The sequence below is a fragment of the Mycena indigotica genome (assembly GCF_014461135.1).
Source record: "Mycena indigotica strain 171206Taipei chromosome Unknown Mind.scaff0004, whole genome shotgun sequence".
NCBI lineage: Eukaryota > Fungi > Basidiomycota > Agaricomycetes > Agaricales > Mycenaceae > Mycena > Mycena indigotica.
Window position 1 is genome coordinate 2,833,724 of NW_023503003.1, and position 16,063 is coordinate 2,849,786.

The window sequence follows — 16,063 nt, forward strand, 5'->3', positions numbered from 1 at the left end:
TTCACGTGCTACAGCTCCAGTTTCGTCTTCCGCTGTTCAAGCGTGTTAGTCTTCAAGTTTTGGAACGCGAGTCTTCGGCGTCACGGTACCGCGCCGATCGATCACGCTTCGATCTCCAACCACCAGGACAGCACTTTCTGCGGAGACACTCAGCACGAGCATCAACATGGCGACAAACGACAGCTCACCAACGACGACGACGATCTGATCCCTTTTCCTCTGGCATACTAAGTTGCCCATGTCAAACGGCCGCGCGTGCTGCTCCACTGACGACAAATCTACCACCACCACGAGTCGCCGTCCCGGTCCTGCAACCGGAGTTCGGGCCGACAGCAAGTCGGCGCAAACTGGGCAAGTCAGCCTATAAGGACGGCGGCGGCGTAATAACAACTCACCGACAAGCAACCACATCCGTTGCCTCCACAGCCCCACCAACTTGTCGTCAACGACAGTCCACCAGATGCCTTCAAGCGCAACTCGCGCGACACTGTCTACGACAGCCAACGCGAATCAGAAAAACGGCGACGACAAATCAAGCGGACTTACCTTTGCTCAACGTGTTTCTCTGGCCGATGACCACCGCGGCAACAACCCAACGCGACGAATGAGCAAAGACAACGACCAACAACGCCGAGCCAATAAAGCTGGACTGGAACAGGTCAGGCAACATCGGAAAAGATGATATCGACAACTCACCTATCAACAGCGACAAGTCTGGCCCCGCGCGCAGAAGTATGCATCGCGCCAGAACGGGACAACTTTGGAGGTCGGCTTGAATAAGTCACGCAACGTCTAAGCCAAAGACGGCAGCAACGACAAGCCCGGCCCATTTGGCGCCGAAAGCTTTTGGCCATGGTGAGAACCCGACATTGCGCGATGAATGCTAACTCACCAAGACCAGATTTAAAGCCTGCTTCGGCGCTCTTGAAGAAGGAGGCAACGCTCGGCTGACAATATCTTGAAGACTACTTCAGCAAGATGCCGAGACAATCAAGAACACGACTCACCTTTGCCGTCTGTTGCGATTACAACTCCAAATAACGCCGAGTCCGGCCTGCTGAACGCGCCGAATACTTCTGGTCAAGGTGAGATCATGAACTTACGCGAAGAATGGGATGACTTACCCAAGATTTGAAGCCCTATCGACGCGAATATTTAGCAAGATAACAAGAAAATCAAACGGGCCACTCACTTTTGGATGGCAAACAACGCCTCCAGCCGCAAACGGATCACTGGAAGAGGAGGAGAAACGAATTTCGTGGGCGGGAGGGATGACGATGGAGACGAACAGCAAGTCCGAGAATGGCTGGAACAAGGTCAGCATGGGGTTGTCTACTGTTTTGAGTTAATGCTCACCAAAGACAGTCCCCCGCGGCCCGACAACGACACCGACAATGTGCTCGCTCTTCCCGCCAACTCACTGCCCTCCAATCAAAATCGCGCTGACTTCGACAGCCGCGGCGTGGACTTATGGAACGAACGCCGTCCTTGACGCCCTGTCTGCAACGGCCACCAGCCGAATCCAAGCAACTCGGCGCAAACTGGGAAAATTCAAAACAGACACAACAACGGCAACATCGGCACTCACCATTACACACGCTCGACGCAAAGCTGGTTGTCGCCGCTGGATTCCCGAGCGCGGCAGAGCTGGCCAACAAGACGAATCAGCAAGACGGGAAGAGGATCAAGATGCCGGCGTACTTTTCCGATGCTGGAGCGGCCCAAGTAACGCGGAACAGCAACTCCGGTCAGCAGCGAATCAAGAACCTTTCAACCGCCGTGATTGAGGCCGTAGACGACAACGACCACGAGCGCGGCAACAACTAGCCGACGCGAATATTTAGCAAGATGACAAGAAAATCAAAAAGGCCACTCACCGGTCACCTGCCGACAACGACCAGCACAAGTTAGAATGAGGAAGACGACGGGCACGACGACAGCAACATTGTCAGCGTCAACTTGGAGGAGCAGGAGAGTGGGAGAGAGGGAAAGGGAGGAGGGGATTGATGGAAATGCCGACTTGGGGCTGGGTTTTATACCCAGTGCCCGTCGGCGCTCGGGACAGGCACGTTACGACATACACGGGGATCGCTCTCCGGATACACGCATCATACCTGGGCGATCTCGCCACTGCCGGAATTGGCGTGGAATCCGATTTTGTGCCATTTAGAGAGCTTTCCGACGATGTATTAGGCAAATAGCTGATGAGAATACATGAGGTATCATGCTACTGCTTGCTCGGACAAGTTCCAGACCTGAGAACATGCTGCAATGCACCAAGTTTTGAGAAATAAAGACGGGAAGTTGGAAGAGAAATACGACATACCTAGACAGCGGAGCGCCCAGATCTTCAAGCGAGTGACATCAGGGGTGATGTCCCTTGATGCCCAGCACGTTTCATCCCGAGATGGTGCGATTTTACCGTTGAGAAATACAGAACTTTGGGGTGTTAAATGAAATTACGGCGGAGTAAAGCATTCGTTGGGGAATCGGAAGCGGCGAAGTGGATGGTATGTGTCACCACGTGAAGCGCTGAAAATTCGGAGGGAATCGGCCGACTTCCTGGCCCAGAATGCCAGGAATAAGCAAAACAACACACCTTCGGAAAATCATATATTTCGGGGCTGATTTCCCTACCAACGAAAGCCTGAGTCGACGGAGTGATTACGTAAGCACGTCCTCCTGAAATTTGAGCGAAATCAGAGCATTTCTCGCTATAGAATAGCAGTTGGAATGAGAATTTCCGTTTTTGGCCGCAGGCGTTTGCCCGCGATAAGGTCACGTGACCGGCTGGCGGAGCCCGACAAAACCCGTTTGCCTTATGAAACTTTTTGACAGCTGCCTAACTGTCATGGCCCAAGACTGCCGTGTGCCTACTTTGATTTCTGAAGTGCTTCAATTGGGAATGGCCACATCAAGTAGATCACATGACAGATTCCAGGTACTCTAGCTGATAAATTTTAGCCTTGAGGATGACCCTTATAGTCTTTTACCTACTTTTTGTTGTCAGCCTGTCAGAATTATAACTATTCATAATATAGTACTAGAACTCTCAAAATTAAAACATATTAGAACTTAGTCTTAACAAGTATCCTGAAATTACACTTGTATTGTATCTGCCTTGTCTTGCTTAGTCAGCATTTGCATACTGCATTATTTAGCTCAACTAGTGATGGCCAAGTCCAGTTTGGTCCAATTTGACTGAACACCAGACCACTGGTTTGGTTTTAAACCTGGATTTGGCGAACCTGAACACCAAACCCCAGTTCAAACCAGTCCCGAACCGGTCTTTTTAAGGCTGAACCTGGCTGAACCGGTTTGGTTTGGAAGGGAGTTTGGCCAAACGCAAGCACTAAATCTTAGTTTAGGTTTGAACTGAAAATCCGGACCAAACCTGGCTATCACTAAGCTCAACCAACAGACTTTATTTATATCTACCCTGTATATTATAGTTTTATCTGTAAATTAAATCTGTATTCAGAATTGAATGATCATATGGGGTTTTTTTTTACATTTTTACTTACTTTTGTTATCAAGTCTTACCTTCCAACCAAATATCATTCTATACAATTTCTTGTTGAAGATAAGCTAATAGAACTTCAGAAATCAATTCCGATTGATGTAAATGATATAATCATCAATTTTTCAGAATTGCCTTTTCAAGAAGATGTCTGATCTTGATCTGCTTTGCTCTGAACACCAATCTTTCTTGAGATCTTATATATCGTCAGGCTTCAGGTTGGGTCATGCAAGGTTCTCCTTGGAAACACATGCCCGGAACAAAACAGATAAGTCATCAGGCCTGCAAGCAAGGTGAGCAGGTTAAAGTCAAGTTGAGAGGTATTATCATTGGTGCAGGGTTGAATCAGGTTATTAAGCCATTACTGATGGTTTTAAACCACTGTTGTTGTTTGATTTTTACCCACTTTTAACTCTAAGCTTTGATTGATATATATATTTTTATTTGATTTTTATGCACTTTTTATTGGGCTTATTCTGATCAAGTCTAGTTTTGGCACTGCATACTGTCCCAAATGGTTGTGAGCTTTTTATTGAGTTGGTTTTGATTGACATATAAATCCAGACTTTTGAGGTCTAAGCACCAAGCTTTGGTCAAGAAAAAAATCCTCTTTTGGCAGGCACATCAAGCCAGATGTGACAGCCTGAACAAACATCAAACTTAACATTTAATTCTATTTTTACCCACTTTTATGTATTTCTTTTATTTAAGAAATTACCATTTTAAGAAGTGATCTAAGCCAAAATCAGATCCAAAAATATCAAGAAATTGCCATTTCGGGAAGTGTCAACTCTTGAATTTGTATGTCATACCTATATATTTTTATTTGATTTTTACCCACTTTTTATTGAGAAATTTGTTTGGGTAAATACTATTCCAGGAAGTAATTCCAGTTGAATCTCTGTTAATTAGGTCAAAATGTCAAGGAATTACCATTCTCGTAAAGTGCTAAGTACTGCATATTCAATCAATTTCAAGTCCAGTTTTGCTGGCTGATACAAACATGGAACTTTGGTTTAGATCCAAAGTCTGCTAGATTCCTACTATGAAAATTGATTTTTACCCACTTTTTATTGGGACAAGTTAGCCACATGCAGATTTGTCATGATTTCCATCAAGAAAAGCTCAGAATTCATTTTTACCCACTTTTTATTTTTCATAAATGACTATTCGGGTCAGGCCGCCGGGCCACGGGGCCATTCGGGGCCGATCGGGCCCGCACGTCCACACTCCTCAACGCTCCCCCCCATTCTTCTAACCCCTTCCCTTCACCCCTGCAGGCCCTACACAGCGCCCATCCGATCCGCCCTGGGACCTAGCGCCCATCCGATCCATCCCTAATCTTTTAGCATATAAAAACCATACTTACAGGATGTAGTCGCTAGGCTAATATTGTCTATTCTCTGGGCTTAAACCCCACTTTCGTGCTCCTTAGACCTACTCGCAGTCGGACCACCCGACGACCTGATACGGCCCGAGCCTGATGCTGATAGTACTCATGTAAGATTCTAGTGATAGCCAGGTCTGGTTCAGGGTTTCAGTTCAAACTGGACGGGACTGAATGCATGTTCGGTATTCCGGCACAGCTAAGACTGTTTCCAAACTAACACTGGCCCTCAGTTCAGTCAGACTACAAAAATTGATTTTTACCTACTTTTTGTTGGGACAAGTCTGGTTTTAGTTTTCACTGACATTTGTCATGACTTCCATCAAGATTGCTCTGAATTCATTTTTACCCACTTTTTATTTTCTATGAATTACCATTCTAGGGGGCTAAATCAGGACCGAATTGCCATTTTAGGAAGTATAAGGTTCCACATAAATACATGTCATAATTCCCACTAATAAAAGTTTTCATTTGATTTTACTGGTGAACTACCCCAAACAGCAGACTTTGACTCAGACCCCACATTTAAAATGTTTGATTTTTACCCACTTGACATTGGAAGTTGCAAAGTAATTGATATTACTGTTGCCTGTGATTGACCGGCGAGTCCAGTAGCTTTCTTGGGAGGAAGAACAACAACAAGTAAATCCTGAGTCTAGAACTACACAAATGTTAGAATTAAATTGCACAACATCGGGAGTTGAACTCAAGACCAGATGAAACACGGTAACATAATATTAATAGCGCAAGGTCCGATCAAATATTCCGTGAATAGGTGACGCCAAGTGGTCACACAAAAATACTCTCTTCCTCTTTCCCCCCATCGTCTTGTCGTTATGCTGGTGGTGAGTCTGAGTGCTCTATTGCAGAAGCTAGTGTCTGATGATGAGCTAGGCTCTCTTACTGTATCTGTCTGCCAGCCCGGGCTCTCTGAGTCAGTCAGCGCAGTGGTGAGTACCTTCTACCCAGGCCATGCTTGTACTTATTCACTCTAGAGACTGCTTTGACTTTTCCTCTACTCCTCCCTCCAGTGAGTGCTTCACTTTTTTTTTGTTGCCCTGCATACCCTTACCTTCGGGAGGGGAGACCCTGGCCCAGAATTGCAGAAAGTGCAGAATGGTGTTCTATATCCATTGCACGCGTCGGAATTCCCTAATTGACGCGTTTTTGGGTACATCTCATAACTTCTACAGCCAAAACTATTGCCAAATTCATAAAATCGCGCAAGTCCCGAAATTAAACACGTGGCACGTGACCGCGTGGACTTGGTACGGCAGCGGTCCCCAACCGCGTATCCTCGACTGCAGACGCCAGCGCCTGACTATGATGGACAACAAGATCATCCAGGTCGCGCTGGACGGGCTGGACAACATCCTCAAGATCGGCGAGTCGGACAAGGCGGCGGCGGGGCCGAGCGGGGTGAACCAGATTGCGCACTATGTCGAGGAGGCGGGCGGCATGATCACGATCCACAACCTGCAGCAGCACGAGAATCTGGATGTTTACAAGAAGGCGTTTAATATCATGGACAAGTACTTCCCCGAGGAAGAGGACCTCGACGCGGCGTTTAGCGCGCCGACGGTTGACGCGGCTGGGGCTTTCCAGGTGTGTGGTTTTTTTTTTACTTGTTACTAAAGCTGATTCGTGGGGCAGTTCACGGACGCGAGTGTGCCGCAGGGAGGATTCAGTTTTGGCCGGAATTAGTCGTAGTAGTTTGTGTGTTATCTAATGTGACATCTTGAGTTGCTTTTGACGTTGATGGCGTCGCAAATCCTGCCGCTGGGTACGCGCATTCTGTTATAAGCAGCAACGCTGGAAGGGTATAACAGAGCTCATTGACAAGTGCATCGGGTCGCGGATCTGGGTGGTGATGAAGAACGACCGGGAGTTCACGGGGACGCTGCTTGGGTTTGACGATTTCGTGAGTGAGTGCGGGATCGGGCTGGTCTTACGGACTCGTTAACATGGACAGACATGGTGCTGGAGGACGTGACTGAGTAGTGCGTGGCCCGCCGACTGACTTTGTGGTATCTGAACTGGGGCAAGCGAAACGACGGCGGAGGGGCGCACGAAAAAGAGCCTCGCGCAGACGCTGCTGAACGGGAACAATATCTGCATGGTGGGCACCTTTCTTCTCCCTCTTACATTGCCCTTATGCCCCGCCAGCTGATCCCCGGGAGCGACGGGCCCGACGCGAGTAGTTGATTTTGTCCAATATTATGTAACCACCTCTTCTTTACTCTTAACCACCACCACCACTACAATGCCAATGCGGCTGCGGCTGGCGCTGCACGGGCGGGCACACGCGAAGGTGTTCCACCTGGTCGCGGTGGACGGGCGGGCGCGGCGGGACGCACGGCCCGCGGAGCTGCTGGGCGTGTACAACCCGCATGTCGAGCCGGGCCAGAAAAACAAGACCGTCCAGTGGAGCGTGGATAGGATAAGGTATTGGCTGCATGTGGGTGCGGTGCCGAGCGGGGCGGTGGTCAGATTGTTGGAGCTGGTGTGTGCTGCTTTTATTTATTTATTAGTGCTGACTTGAAACAGGGAAATATTTTGAAGCCGGGGTCGGTGTACCACCCGCGCGAGGGCCAGAAGCAAAAGTCGCAAAAGCAAAAGTTGCAGCCCCCACAGACACTAGCGGACATCCGCGAAAAGCTCGCTAACCAGCTATAAAATATACTACTACGAAGCCAACATGCGTACAATTCCGTCGTGCCCCGCCGCCTCTGCGAGCTCTGCCGCCGTCAGCCCGTCCTCGTCCTGCCACGATTAGAATTTAGAAATAAAAAAATGAAAAATAATATAATGCACCTGGATACTGCGGTCCGCGCCGCGCTGCAGCAGCAGCTGGACCACCAGCGTGTGTCCCCGGTCCGCCGCGAGGTGCAGCGCTGTGTAGCCCTGTCTTCGTAAGCAAACACACAAATAAAATTAATAAAAAAACACACGAATTCATCGCGCGCGTCCCAGTCGACGCCTGACCCATCCAGCAGCGCAAGCTCGTCCGCCCGATTCGCCACCGCCAGCCCATGCAGACTGTTGTCCTGCACAGCCTCAGGACGCGCCATCGCGCTCACCGCCGTGCCCATCGCGCTGCCCCCGCCTCCCTTGTCTTCGTTGTCCCAGTTGTCGTCTTCACCAAAAGGTCCCTTCCAGCCCAGACCCTCCGCGATCGCTATATACCGCGCCTCCGCCTCTGCCCGGCTCGTGACCGCCCCGCCCGTGTTTGCCCACGCGTCCCACTTTGCCCTGCCCGTCATGTCGAACAGCGATGGCCGCGCCGAGGTCGGCCGTGGGCCCTCTTTGACGTACTTGAACAGCCCATACAGCTCCAGTTTCGTCGTCGACGCCACCTTGGCGAGGGCAGGCGACTGCGCGAGGTACTTGGCCGCCTGGTCGAAAGAAGAAGAAGACATATAAATAACAACTGATTATGTAGCTAATAAAAGTCTTTTTTTTTTCTCTCTACGCCAATCCACTGGCCTGCATCGCGCGGAGCATCTCCACTCCGATCTTCGCGGGGCTGTCCGTGACGACGACGCCCGCCTTCTCGAGGGCAGCCACTTTGTCCTGCGCGGCGCCCTTTCCGCCGGCGATGATGGCGCCGGCGTGGCCCATGCGCCGGCCCGGAGGCGCCGTCCGCCCGGCGATGAACCCGACAACCGGCTTAGGGTTGGCCCGCGTCTTGTTGTACTTTTCCAAATATTCCGCGGCCTCCTCCTCCATGGACCCGCCGATCTCGCCAATGAGCACGATGCCGGCAGTGCGCGGGTCGTCCAGGAACACTTTGACGACGTCCACGTGCTGCGTCCCGGGGAACGGGTCACCGCCTATCCCCACGCACAACGACTGCCCGAGCCCGACCGCCGTCGTCTGCGCGACCGCCTCGTACGTAAGCGTGCCCGACCGCGACACGATCCCGATCTTGCCCGGCGTGTGGATGTGCCCTGGCTGGATGCCCATTTTACACCCGAGGGGGTTGATGACTGCAAAAAATATTAGAGCTTGAAGAGAGGAAAAAAGGGGGGAGCATACCCCCAGGACAGTTCGGCCCCACGAGACGCGAGCGCGACTGGCTCTTGAGTGCATTCATGACCTTTAAAAATTAAAAAAAAAAAAACTGCCAGCGCAACACCCACCCGAATCTCGTCCGCCTGCGGGATGCCCTCCGTGATGCACACAATGAGCCCGATCTCGTTCTCTATCGCCTCGATGATCGCGTCCGCGGCCGTCGGGGGCGGGACATACAGCACCGTCGCGTCCGGCTGCGTCTCCCTCACCGCCTGCTTGCGTCAGCAACTTTTTATTTCACAAAAGGAAAAGGGACACGCACCTCCTTGACGCTGCCAAAGACGGGCAGCCCGAGGTGCGTCTGCCCCGCCTTCTTCGGCGACACCCCGCCCACCATCCGCGTCCCATACGCCAGCGCCTCTTTCACGTGGAACGTGCCCTGCCTTTTTGTTAGCAGGGAAAAGCGGAGTTAACAAGTACTCACAGTCTTCCCAGTGAACCCTTGACAGAGAACCTTGGTGTCCTTGTGAATGAGCAAGTTCTGAATCGTGTCCTCGTAACTCCTGCGCGCGGCAGACTGTGAGAACCCCCGGCGTCCGGCTGACTGTGTGAGTAAGCCCCCAAGCGACTGGGCCTGGCCACTCACCGCTGTACAGCGACTGCCCAGCACGAACAAACATCGTCGACAGAAAAAAAGCAAGCTTACATCACATGATATTTCCTTACCTACTATACTGTATACTGTACTTAGATGTCTAAATGTATTCCTACTGCTCCAGCGCCCCGCCCCGTCTCCGCTCCCGCGCCTTTTTCGACGCCCGGTGCAGCCCCAGCAGCGCATACTTCACCTTGTCCGGCTCTTTGTCACTGATAGCTCTAAAACACGTGAGCAGTTAAAAGCAAGAGTTTCTTAAAACCCACTTGTTCACATCCACAATGAACTGCGCCTTGGCCGTCTGCGGTGCCGCCGCCGTGGGAAGCTGCTGCACCACCGCCGGCAACCACGCCACCAGCTGCTGCCCCCATAGCACCGCCACCGCCCGCAGGATCGACACCACCAGCGACAGCGAGTCCCCCGGGAACTCCCCCACCAGCCCCGACACCAGATACGTCAGGAACCCCAGCCCGTCCTTCGCGATCACGCCCTGCACAGCCGCCGCGTAGACCGCGAATTTCGGAGACGACACAGTCGGGTTCAGACAGTCGTGTGTCAGGATAAGCACGAACAAGTCCAGCGCGGCAAAGATGATGTCGCTGTGGACAAGCGTAAGGGCCTCCATCGCGGCCTTGAACACCAGGGGAAATGCTGAAGACTCGAAGAAGATGTCTGGCGCAACTGGAACCAGAGCATTCAGCATCCGGAGGTAGTCTTCCATCACATCCGGAATGTCATTCGCCGACTTTGCCTGCAAAAGCGACACAACCGTGTTGGTCGACCGCTCGTACACCTCCCGGATCGACCCCCGAAGGTCCGCATTCTCCTCGTTCCCGTATCTGTCAATCATCTTGCCCGCAATCCACAGGTAGCTAGGGTACCCCGTCGCCTCAAACGAGAACGACATCCTCGCGATCACAGACGACACAATCGGCAGCGCAGTGTCCCCAAACAGCGTAATCCCGTGGCGGATCACGCGGGTCGTCCGCTCCGACGACTCGTAGTCGTTGCCGTATTTGGCCAAGAACGCGTCCAAAACCGTCCACGCCTCTTTGCAGCTCGTCTGGCACGTTGCAGGCAGGTCCTCGCCAAACCCTTGGATAATCCGCAGCATCACTTCCAGATTTTCCAGTGCATCTATTCCCAATTAGTGCTGTAAAAAAAGCTGGAAAATCCAAGTACCACTCGTGCTTTGGAGCTCTTCTTTTGTTGCCGGCGTCGGTTTGAGTGTTACGGCGTGGATTTGAGCCAGTATATCGACAGAGAACGTCCGCAGAGATTCGGCGGCTCTCGTCATCGGCATCGCGGAGATGACATGAGCAATCGCCTCATACACCTGCTGTCTATCGTCTTGCAAAAGTTTAGAGCCCGTCGAGCTGAGGAACGTGTGCAGCTGGGGCAGGAAATCGACGAGGTGCTATATCCAGTAATCAGCCACAAAACCATTTTATGAAAACTTTTCACCTCTTTACAATCCTGACAGAGATATTTCAACGCCTGCCCTGCGGCACCAGCCACCACGGAGTCGGCGTCTTCAAAGCCTGCAGAGACGTACTGCAGCTGAACACTAATATACTCTGGATGCCGATTGATCCATTCGGTGTAGCGCGCAATGATGAGAAGGGCAGCATAACGAACCCGCGGGTGATTGGGGAGGGAGGGGATCAGGTTGATAATTTTGGGGACCGCCTCGTCGTCCATGACATCGATTTCCGCGCCCATAGACCGCATGGCGAAAAGCGGCGCTTCAATGTCCTGCCAGGAGACCGCCTCTGGGCTGCGCGACAGAGCGGCAGTAATCATTTGGTACGCTGTAAGCAGACACGAGTTGGTTTTGAGAACCAAACAACAGTCTTTGAGCGTGTCGCCCATGATATGCCTGAACGAGCGGAAGTCCTCCGCTTCCTGGCCAGCCAACGGAGCACTATCCGGCGGGAAGTGGAGATGGTTGATAATAACCGCCATCAGAGCGCGATACGCGTCGAGGAAGAGTGGGGATACGGAGGACCGCTTTCCAATAACCTGTGCAAAACGCATCCAGAATGGGAAGGTGATAGGAACGATGTCGAGATCTGGGTATGCAGAGCATTCTCCAATCGCGTCCACAATGGGAAAGAAAGTCTCGGGATGCTGGATAATCAAACTCCGATATGCGTCACCAGCCTCGCTGAAAATACGTGCATAACCTCTGATTTTGTCGGGATCTTCTCGTTGCTGAGTAAGCTGAGGCTTGAGCGCAATCAGGCGCGTCACGATGAGCTCAATGGCAGCCATGTTGTCGTCGATTTCTTGTGTCTCGTGGATCAGCTCGCAAATGACATCCACCGCCGAATCGAAAAGCTGTTCCGAGGCCAGGGCCTCGAATGTGAACGCAAACAAGGGCGAACTGGACAAGTTTGCGATTTTGACTTCTCCAGCGACGAGCCAGTTCCGAAGGCAGCGGAAAACTTGCTCTTGGACCGTCACCGTGACTCCTAGCGATGATATCAGAATCCGCCGCTCAGCGGAGAGTCATATCACACACCTGGCGCCTGCAAATACATGACAAGCAGATCCAACACTTGCTCCGCATTGTAAGTGAGAAGTTGGTTCACTCTCTCCATATATTCATCGTCCTGGACGTTGTGAGATTGAGGAACGGGGGGGACCCACACAGACTTACGGTTATTGGTATTCTGTGGTTGTTGTTGATTTCTTCAGGAAGCAGCGCGAGGAACTGCAGCAATACTGGCACACTGGCAGGATTTCTCCCAAAGTGAGTGATCATAAAAGAGACGGCGTCTGGCGACCAGGCGGGGAACTGGAGCGCCAGCCCGGCAATCGCCAGACAAAGCTGGACGATGATGGTGCGTGGTCCAGTGTGATGCTGCTCGAGTGCGGTCACCAGGCTATCTCTGAAACCAGGCAAATTCGCTGGATCGACTTGACTGAGATCATAAGTTACCTGGAGATGGTCAAAGTGGCGCGTTGAGATTGAGAAAGAAAGACTGACTTTGGCGCGAAAAGTCTGAGCGGCAAATAGTTTTGCTGCGGCGGGTATTTCTGGGGTACGCAGGAGGACATTGCATGTCGCCCAAGCATCAGGCTGGCACAGCGGGTTGGAAACGATGAGGCGGTTTGGCGAGGATTATAGTTACTGAGTGCTGGAAATCTTGAAGCCAGTTGTTGGCCTGATCGAGCGAAACTTTGTCCGGCGCGCGACTAAACACATCGATGGCAGCCAGAACAGCCTGCACATCCGCAGAGGCCGTCATGGAGAAAGAGGGTACAAGTCACGTGTCGTGGTGGTGGTATCAAAGATTCTTCTCCGCATACTTTAGAGACAAAAGATAGATCCGTAAAAGAGTGTGGTAGGTATTCGTAGGGAGTCAAGAACGAGTGAGTACGAGGGGAATATGATATGTACAGCCAAACTTTGGAAAAGCACGCCGTAGGGAAAAAAATGTCAATGGATATGGTAAGCTGTTTAGGTGCGCAAGAAACCCTTTCGTCTCCCAGTCTACAGACAGGTCAGAGCGTTCTACCGCCGAGAAAAGAGACGGACAGTGTTTTTCTCGGGGGGTGATTGGGCGCCCGCTCTCGATTTTCCGCTTCTTCTCTTCGAGATCAGTTCGCTGTTTCTCCAATGCATCTTTCATCTCCTTGTGACGCGCGTAAAGCTCCTCCTCGGACTGTTTGAGCTTGGACTCCTTTTCTTGGACCTTCTGTTGGAAAACCATCTTCATCTCAGCCTCCATTTTGGCCAACTTGGCCTCGTGCAGAACTCGCTCCTCTTGCATTCTGGCGGCAGGGCTAAAAAAAAGTTTAGATGAAGAGTCCTGTGGGGTTGCACAACATACTTGATCTCCTTGAACACTGAGGAGTCTTGAGCAACGCCCATTCCAAGTAGTTTCTCCGTTCGCCAGTTTTCGTAAAGAACATCGTTGGTATATTCCCTGAGCTCCTCCATGTATGTTCGAATGAGCATTTGGCGAAGTTTGACAAAGTCGCAGTGCTCCTCGTTGTCTACCTCGACAACACCCCAGGGGTATGCTCGTCCACGTACTTGCCGACCGTCCGGAGTGGTGACAATTTTATCTGACCCAACGACAGCAAACGGAATTTTGCTGGCAATCTCCTCGGCCTCCGCAATGGTCTCTTCATCCTCGTTGTCGTAGGTTGGCGCTTGGAAGATATGGATGTTGTGGTGGGCGATGTCCGAAAGAACCTGGACGGTGTTGGGTCAATGAATAGGTGTTGGGTGGAAACCAAAGATACAAACCCGCTCTTTGAATTCGGCGACTTCCTCGTCAGTCATGGTGTCTGCTTTGGCAATGACAGGTATCAGGTTCACTTTGTTGTGCAGTCTCCGCATGAACTCGATGTCAATCTCTTTTAAACTGTTTTGCATGCAATCAGAATGGGACAGGTAAAAAGGTGCCCACGAACGAGTGACCAGTGGCTTGTATAAAATACAGACATGCGTGAACACGGTTGTCGACGACCTTGGTTCGGTTGACGCGGTTTTCCTGTTCAAGGAAGGAGTCGAAGCGCGACTCGATATTTTCCAGAATGGGCTTCCAGCTAGAAGGCCGTCAGACTAGTTTTAGGGACAAAGGGGTAGAAAAAAAAACCTTTCGTCGTTGTTGACAAAGTCACCAAAGCCAGGGGTGTCGACGACAGTCAAGTGGAGGCGCACACCGTTTTCCTCAATGTCTGTGAGAGTCAGTCAGAGAAGAAAAGGTGGAATTTGACCTATACTTACCAGCACCAATGCTTTCAATGGACACCGTTGTAGGGCGCTCAGCAGATGGAGGGAGCGGCTCCTTGGGAGGATAAAGGGTTGTGTTGAAGAGAGTGTTGATGAGGGTGGATTTACCGAGCCCCGACTCGCCTGGAGGGAGGGGGATAAGAAGGGGAAGTTAAAATGGTGCGATGAACAGCAGCTTACCGACGACCATGGCAGTGAACTGGAAGCCCTTCCTTACGCTCTTCCTGTGGACTTGGTTGGGCAGGTTGGCAAACCCGACGTAGCCCATGAGCTTTTTGCGTATGATGGAGGGGAGAGTATTGGGAAGAGAGGGTGTCGAGGCATTCGCCACTCCATTCGAATACGAGTCAGACATTGAAGACGATGGCTCGGTAGCTATGGCGTGGTGAGAAGACTGAAAGGGAGTACAACAACGAACGGACGAGGTTCAGAGCAAGAACGTTGGCGTGATTTTGTGTGACACGGATTCATTTCCGAGGCCTACTCAATAACTACTAGTACTGGTTCTAATTTGTGTTTACAGTGAGACGGAAAACTACAGGAGGGTCAGAATATTTTTTTCAGAGAAAAAAAAATTGAGGAGCGACGGACTATCTGGTCTGGCGTAGTTTCCTAGCGCCATCATCAGGTCAACAAGACAGCATGGGATTTTGGGCAACCTACCACAAACATCCAAGTCGAATTTACCTCTTACAACGTCGTCTAAATCGATTTCTGCGGTCAATACACCCTCTTCATCCCTCAAAGGGCCCGCCAAAATTTTACCAAGGGGGCTAATAATGACGCTTCCACCCGCTATCATTATGTTTTCGGGGCTGCGTGTATCACTGGCTACTGGGTGGTCAGCAGGATAGTCTTTTTCTTGCGCAAACTGTGAAGCTGCCAGAACGAAGCAGCGACCCTCCAATGCAATATGCATCATAGTCGATTGCCAAGTTTCGCGTGCATCTACCGTTGGCCTACGCGATTTGTTAGTGTGTCCAGAATATGAACCATGCCCACTAACGCGCAGTATAACTGAGTGCCCAACGAGTAATAGTGGTAACGCACTAGATAGAGTTAGGTGAGCGTCCAGTTGACAAGTCAAGCAAGAGCAAACATAGGGGCATGTAGTTTTCCCAGCAGATCGTTGCTGAAATTTTTGCAGATTTGGAATCTGAGAACTGAGCTTCGAACACTGGAAGCGTAGACCCATCGCCTTGAGCCCATATCAAGCGTTCTGCGGCGGTTGGCATTATTTTGCGGTGCTTTCCCAACAGCCCTTGAGAGGGAGACACAAATATCACAGTGCAATAAAGTGAACCCCCTTCACGTTCAATCACTCCGACCTAGTTCGAATATAGTGCGTGGTAATCAAGAATAAAGGCAAATACCACCAAGAAGACCCCAGTTTCCCGAGAAATCTCCTCCACGCGAGCAGTAGCAGCAGATGGAACTTTAATAGCACCAGTGTGGTATTGAACATACTCGTCGCGACCTTCAAGAGAGCGCTCGCCAACCACAGCTCCAAAAGTTGAATATTTTGGATAGCCTCCAATGCTTCGATCGATGAATGAAAAACACAGAACTATTGTACAAGGACCCACAACGCCTCTGGGAACACCGCAAGCTCTGAGTCGTCGCGGTCCCGAGCCATCTTTGTCATTTCTTCAAGCTTGTTCAGAGTAGCGGTGAGGTCGTAGGCCTGAGTACATGTCTGAACGACTGAGACACGCATCGTGGTAGACACAAGTCAAG

At 51.1% G+C, this 16,063-nt stretch overlaps 5 protein-coding genes across 5 annotated transcripts; 2 read left to right on the forward strand and 3 right to left on the reverse strand.

Annotated features, from left to right (window-relative positions):
• Positions 1-6,665: 6,665 nt before the first annotated feature.
• On the forward strand, positions 6,666-7,112 carry MIND_00476400 (U6 snRNA-associated Sm-like protein LSm5; the record flags this gene model as incomplete). The annotated part of the gene is made up of 5 exons (XM_037361569.1): positions 6,666-6,690; positions 6,737-6,832; positions 6,880-6,907; positions 6,954-7,026; positions 7,074-7,112. The coding sequence occupies 5 exons, from the start codon at positions 6,666-6,668 to the stop codon at positions 7,110-7,112; spliced, it is 261 nt and encodes an 86-aa protein (XP_037221861.1).
• A 58-nt stretch (positions 7,113-7,170) lies between these two features.
• MIND_00476500 (Ribosomal protein) lies at positions 7,171-7,583 on the forward strand (the record flags this gene model as incomplete). Its single annotated transcript, XM_037361570.1, has 2 exons — positions 7,171-7,410; positions 7,455-7,583. 2 exons carry the CDS (start codon positions 7,171-7,173, stop codon positions 7,581-7,583), a joined length of 369 nt encoding a protein of 122 aa, XP_037221862.1.
• A 9-nt stretch (positions 7,584-7,592) lies between these two features.
• On the reverse strand, positions 7,593-9,601 carry MIND_00476600 (Succinate--CoA ligase [ADP-forming] subunit alpha, mitochondrial; the record flags this gene model as incomplete). Its single annotated transcript, XM_037361571.1, has 9 exons — positions 7,593-7,670; positions 7,722-7,811; positions 7,859-8,337; positions 8,390-8,896; positions 8,946-9,006; positions 9,050-9,193; positions 9,244-9,360; positions 9,406-9,521; positions 9,568-9,601. 9 exons carry the CDS (start codon positions 9,599-9,601, stop codon positions 7,593-7,595), a joined length of 1,626 nt encoding a protein of 541 aa, XP_037221863.1.
• Positions 9,602-9,688: 87 nt separating this feature from the next.
• On the reverse strand, positions 9,689-12,830 carry MIND_00476700 (uncharacterized protein; the record flags this gene model as incomplete). Its single annotated transcript, XM_037361572.1, has 8 exons — positions 9,689-9,797; positions 9,843-10,713; positions 10,759-10,993; positions 11,041-12,050; positions 12,101-12,191; positions 12,239-12,520; positions 12,569-12,661; positions 12,714-12,830. 8 exons carry the CDS (start codon positions 12,828-12,830, stop codon positions 9,689-9,691), a joined length of 2,808 nt encoding a protein of 935 aa, XP_037221864.1.
• A 114-nt stretch (positions 12,831-12,944) lies between these two features.
• MIND_00476800 (uncharacterized protein) lies at positions 12,945-16,043 on the reverse strand (the record flags this gene model as incomplete). Its single annotated transcript, XM_037361573.1, has 16 exons — positions 12,945-13,075; positions 13,121-13,368; positions 13,416-13,783; positions 13,838-13,955; positions 14,005-14,139; positions 14,190-14,271; positions 14,321-14,449; positions 14,507-14,701; positions 14,749-14,806; positions 14,848-14,861; positions 14,918-14,938; positions 14,990-15,285; positions 15,333-15,375; positions 15,426-15,654; positions 15,700-15,865; positions 15,913-16,043. 16 exons carry the CDS (start codon positions 16,041-16,043, stop codon positions 12,945-12,947), a joined length of 2,364 nt encoding a protein of 787 aa, XP_037221865.1.
• Between the last annotated feature and the right edge of the window lie 20 nt (positions 16,044-16,063).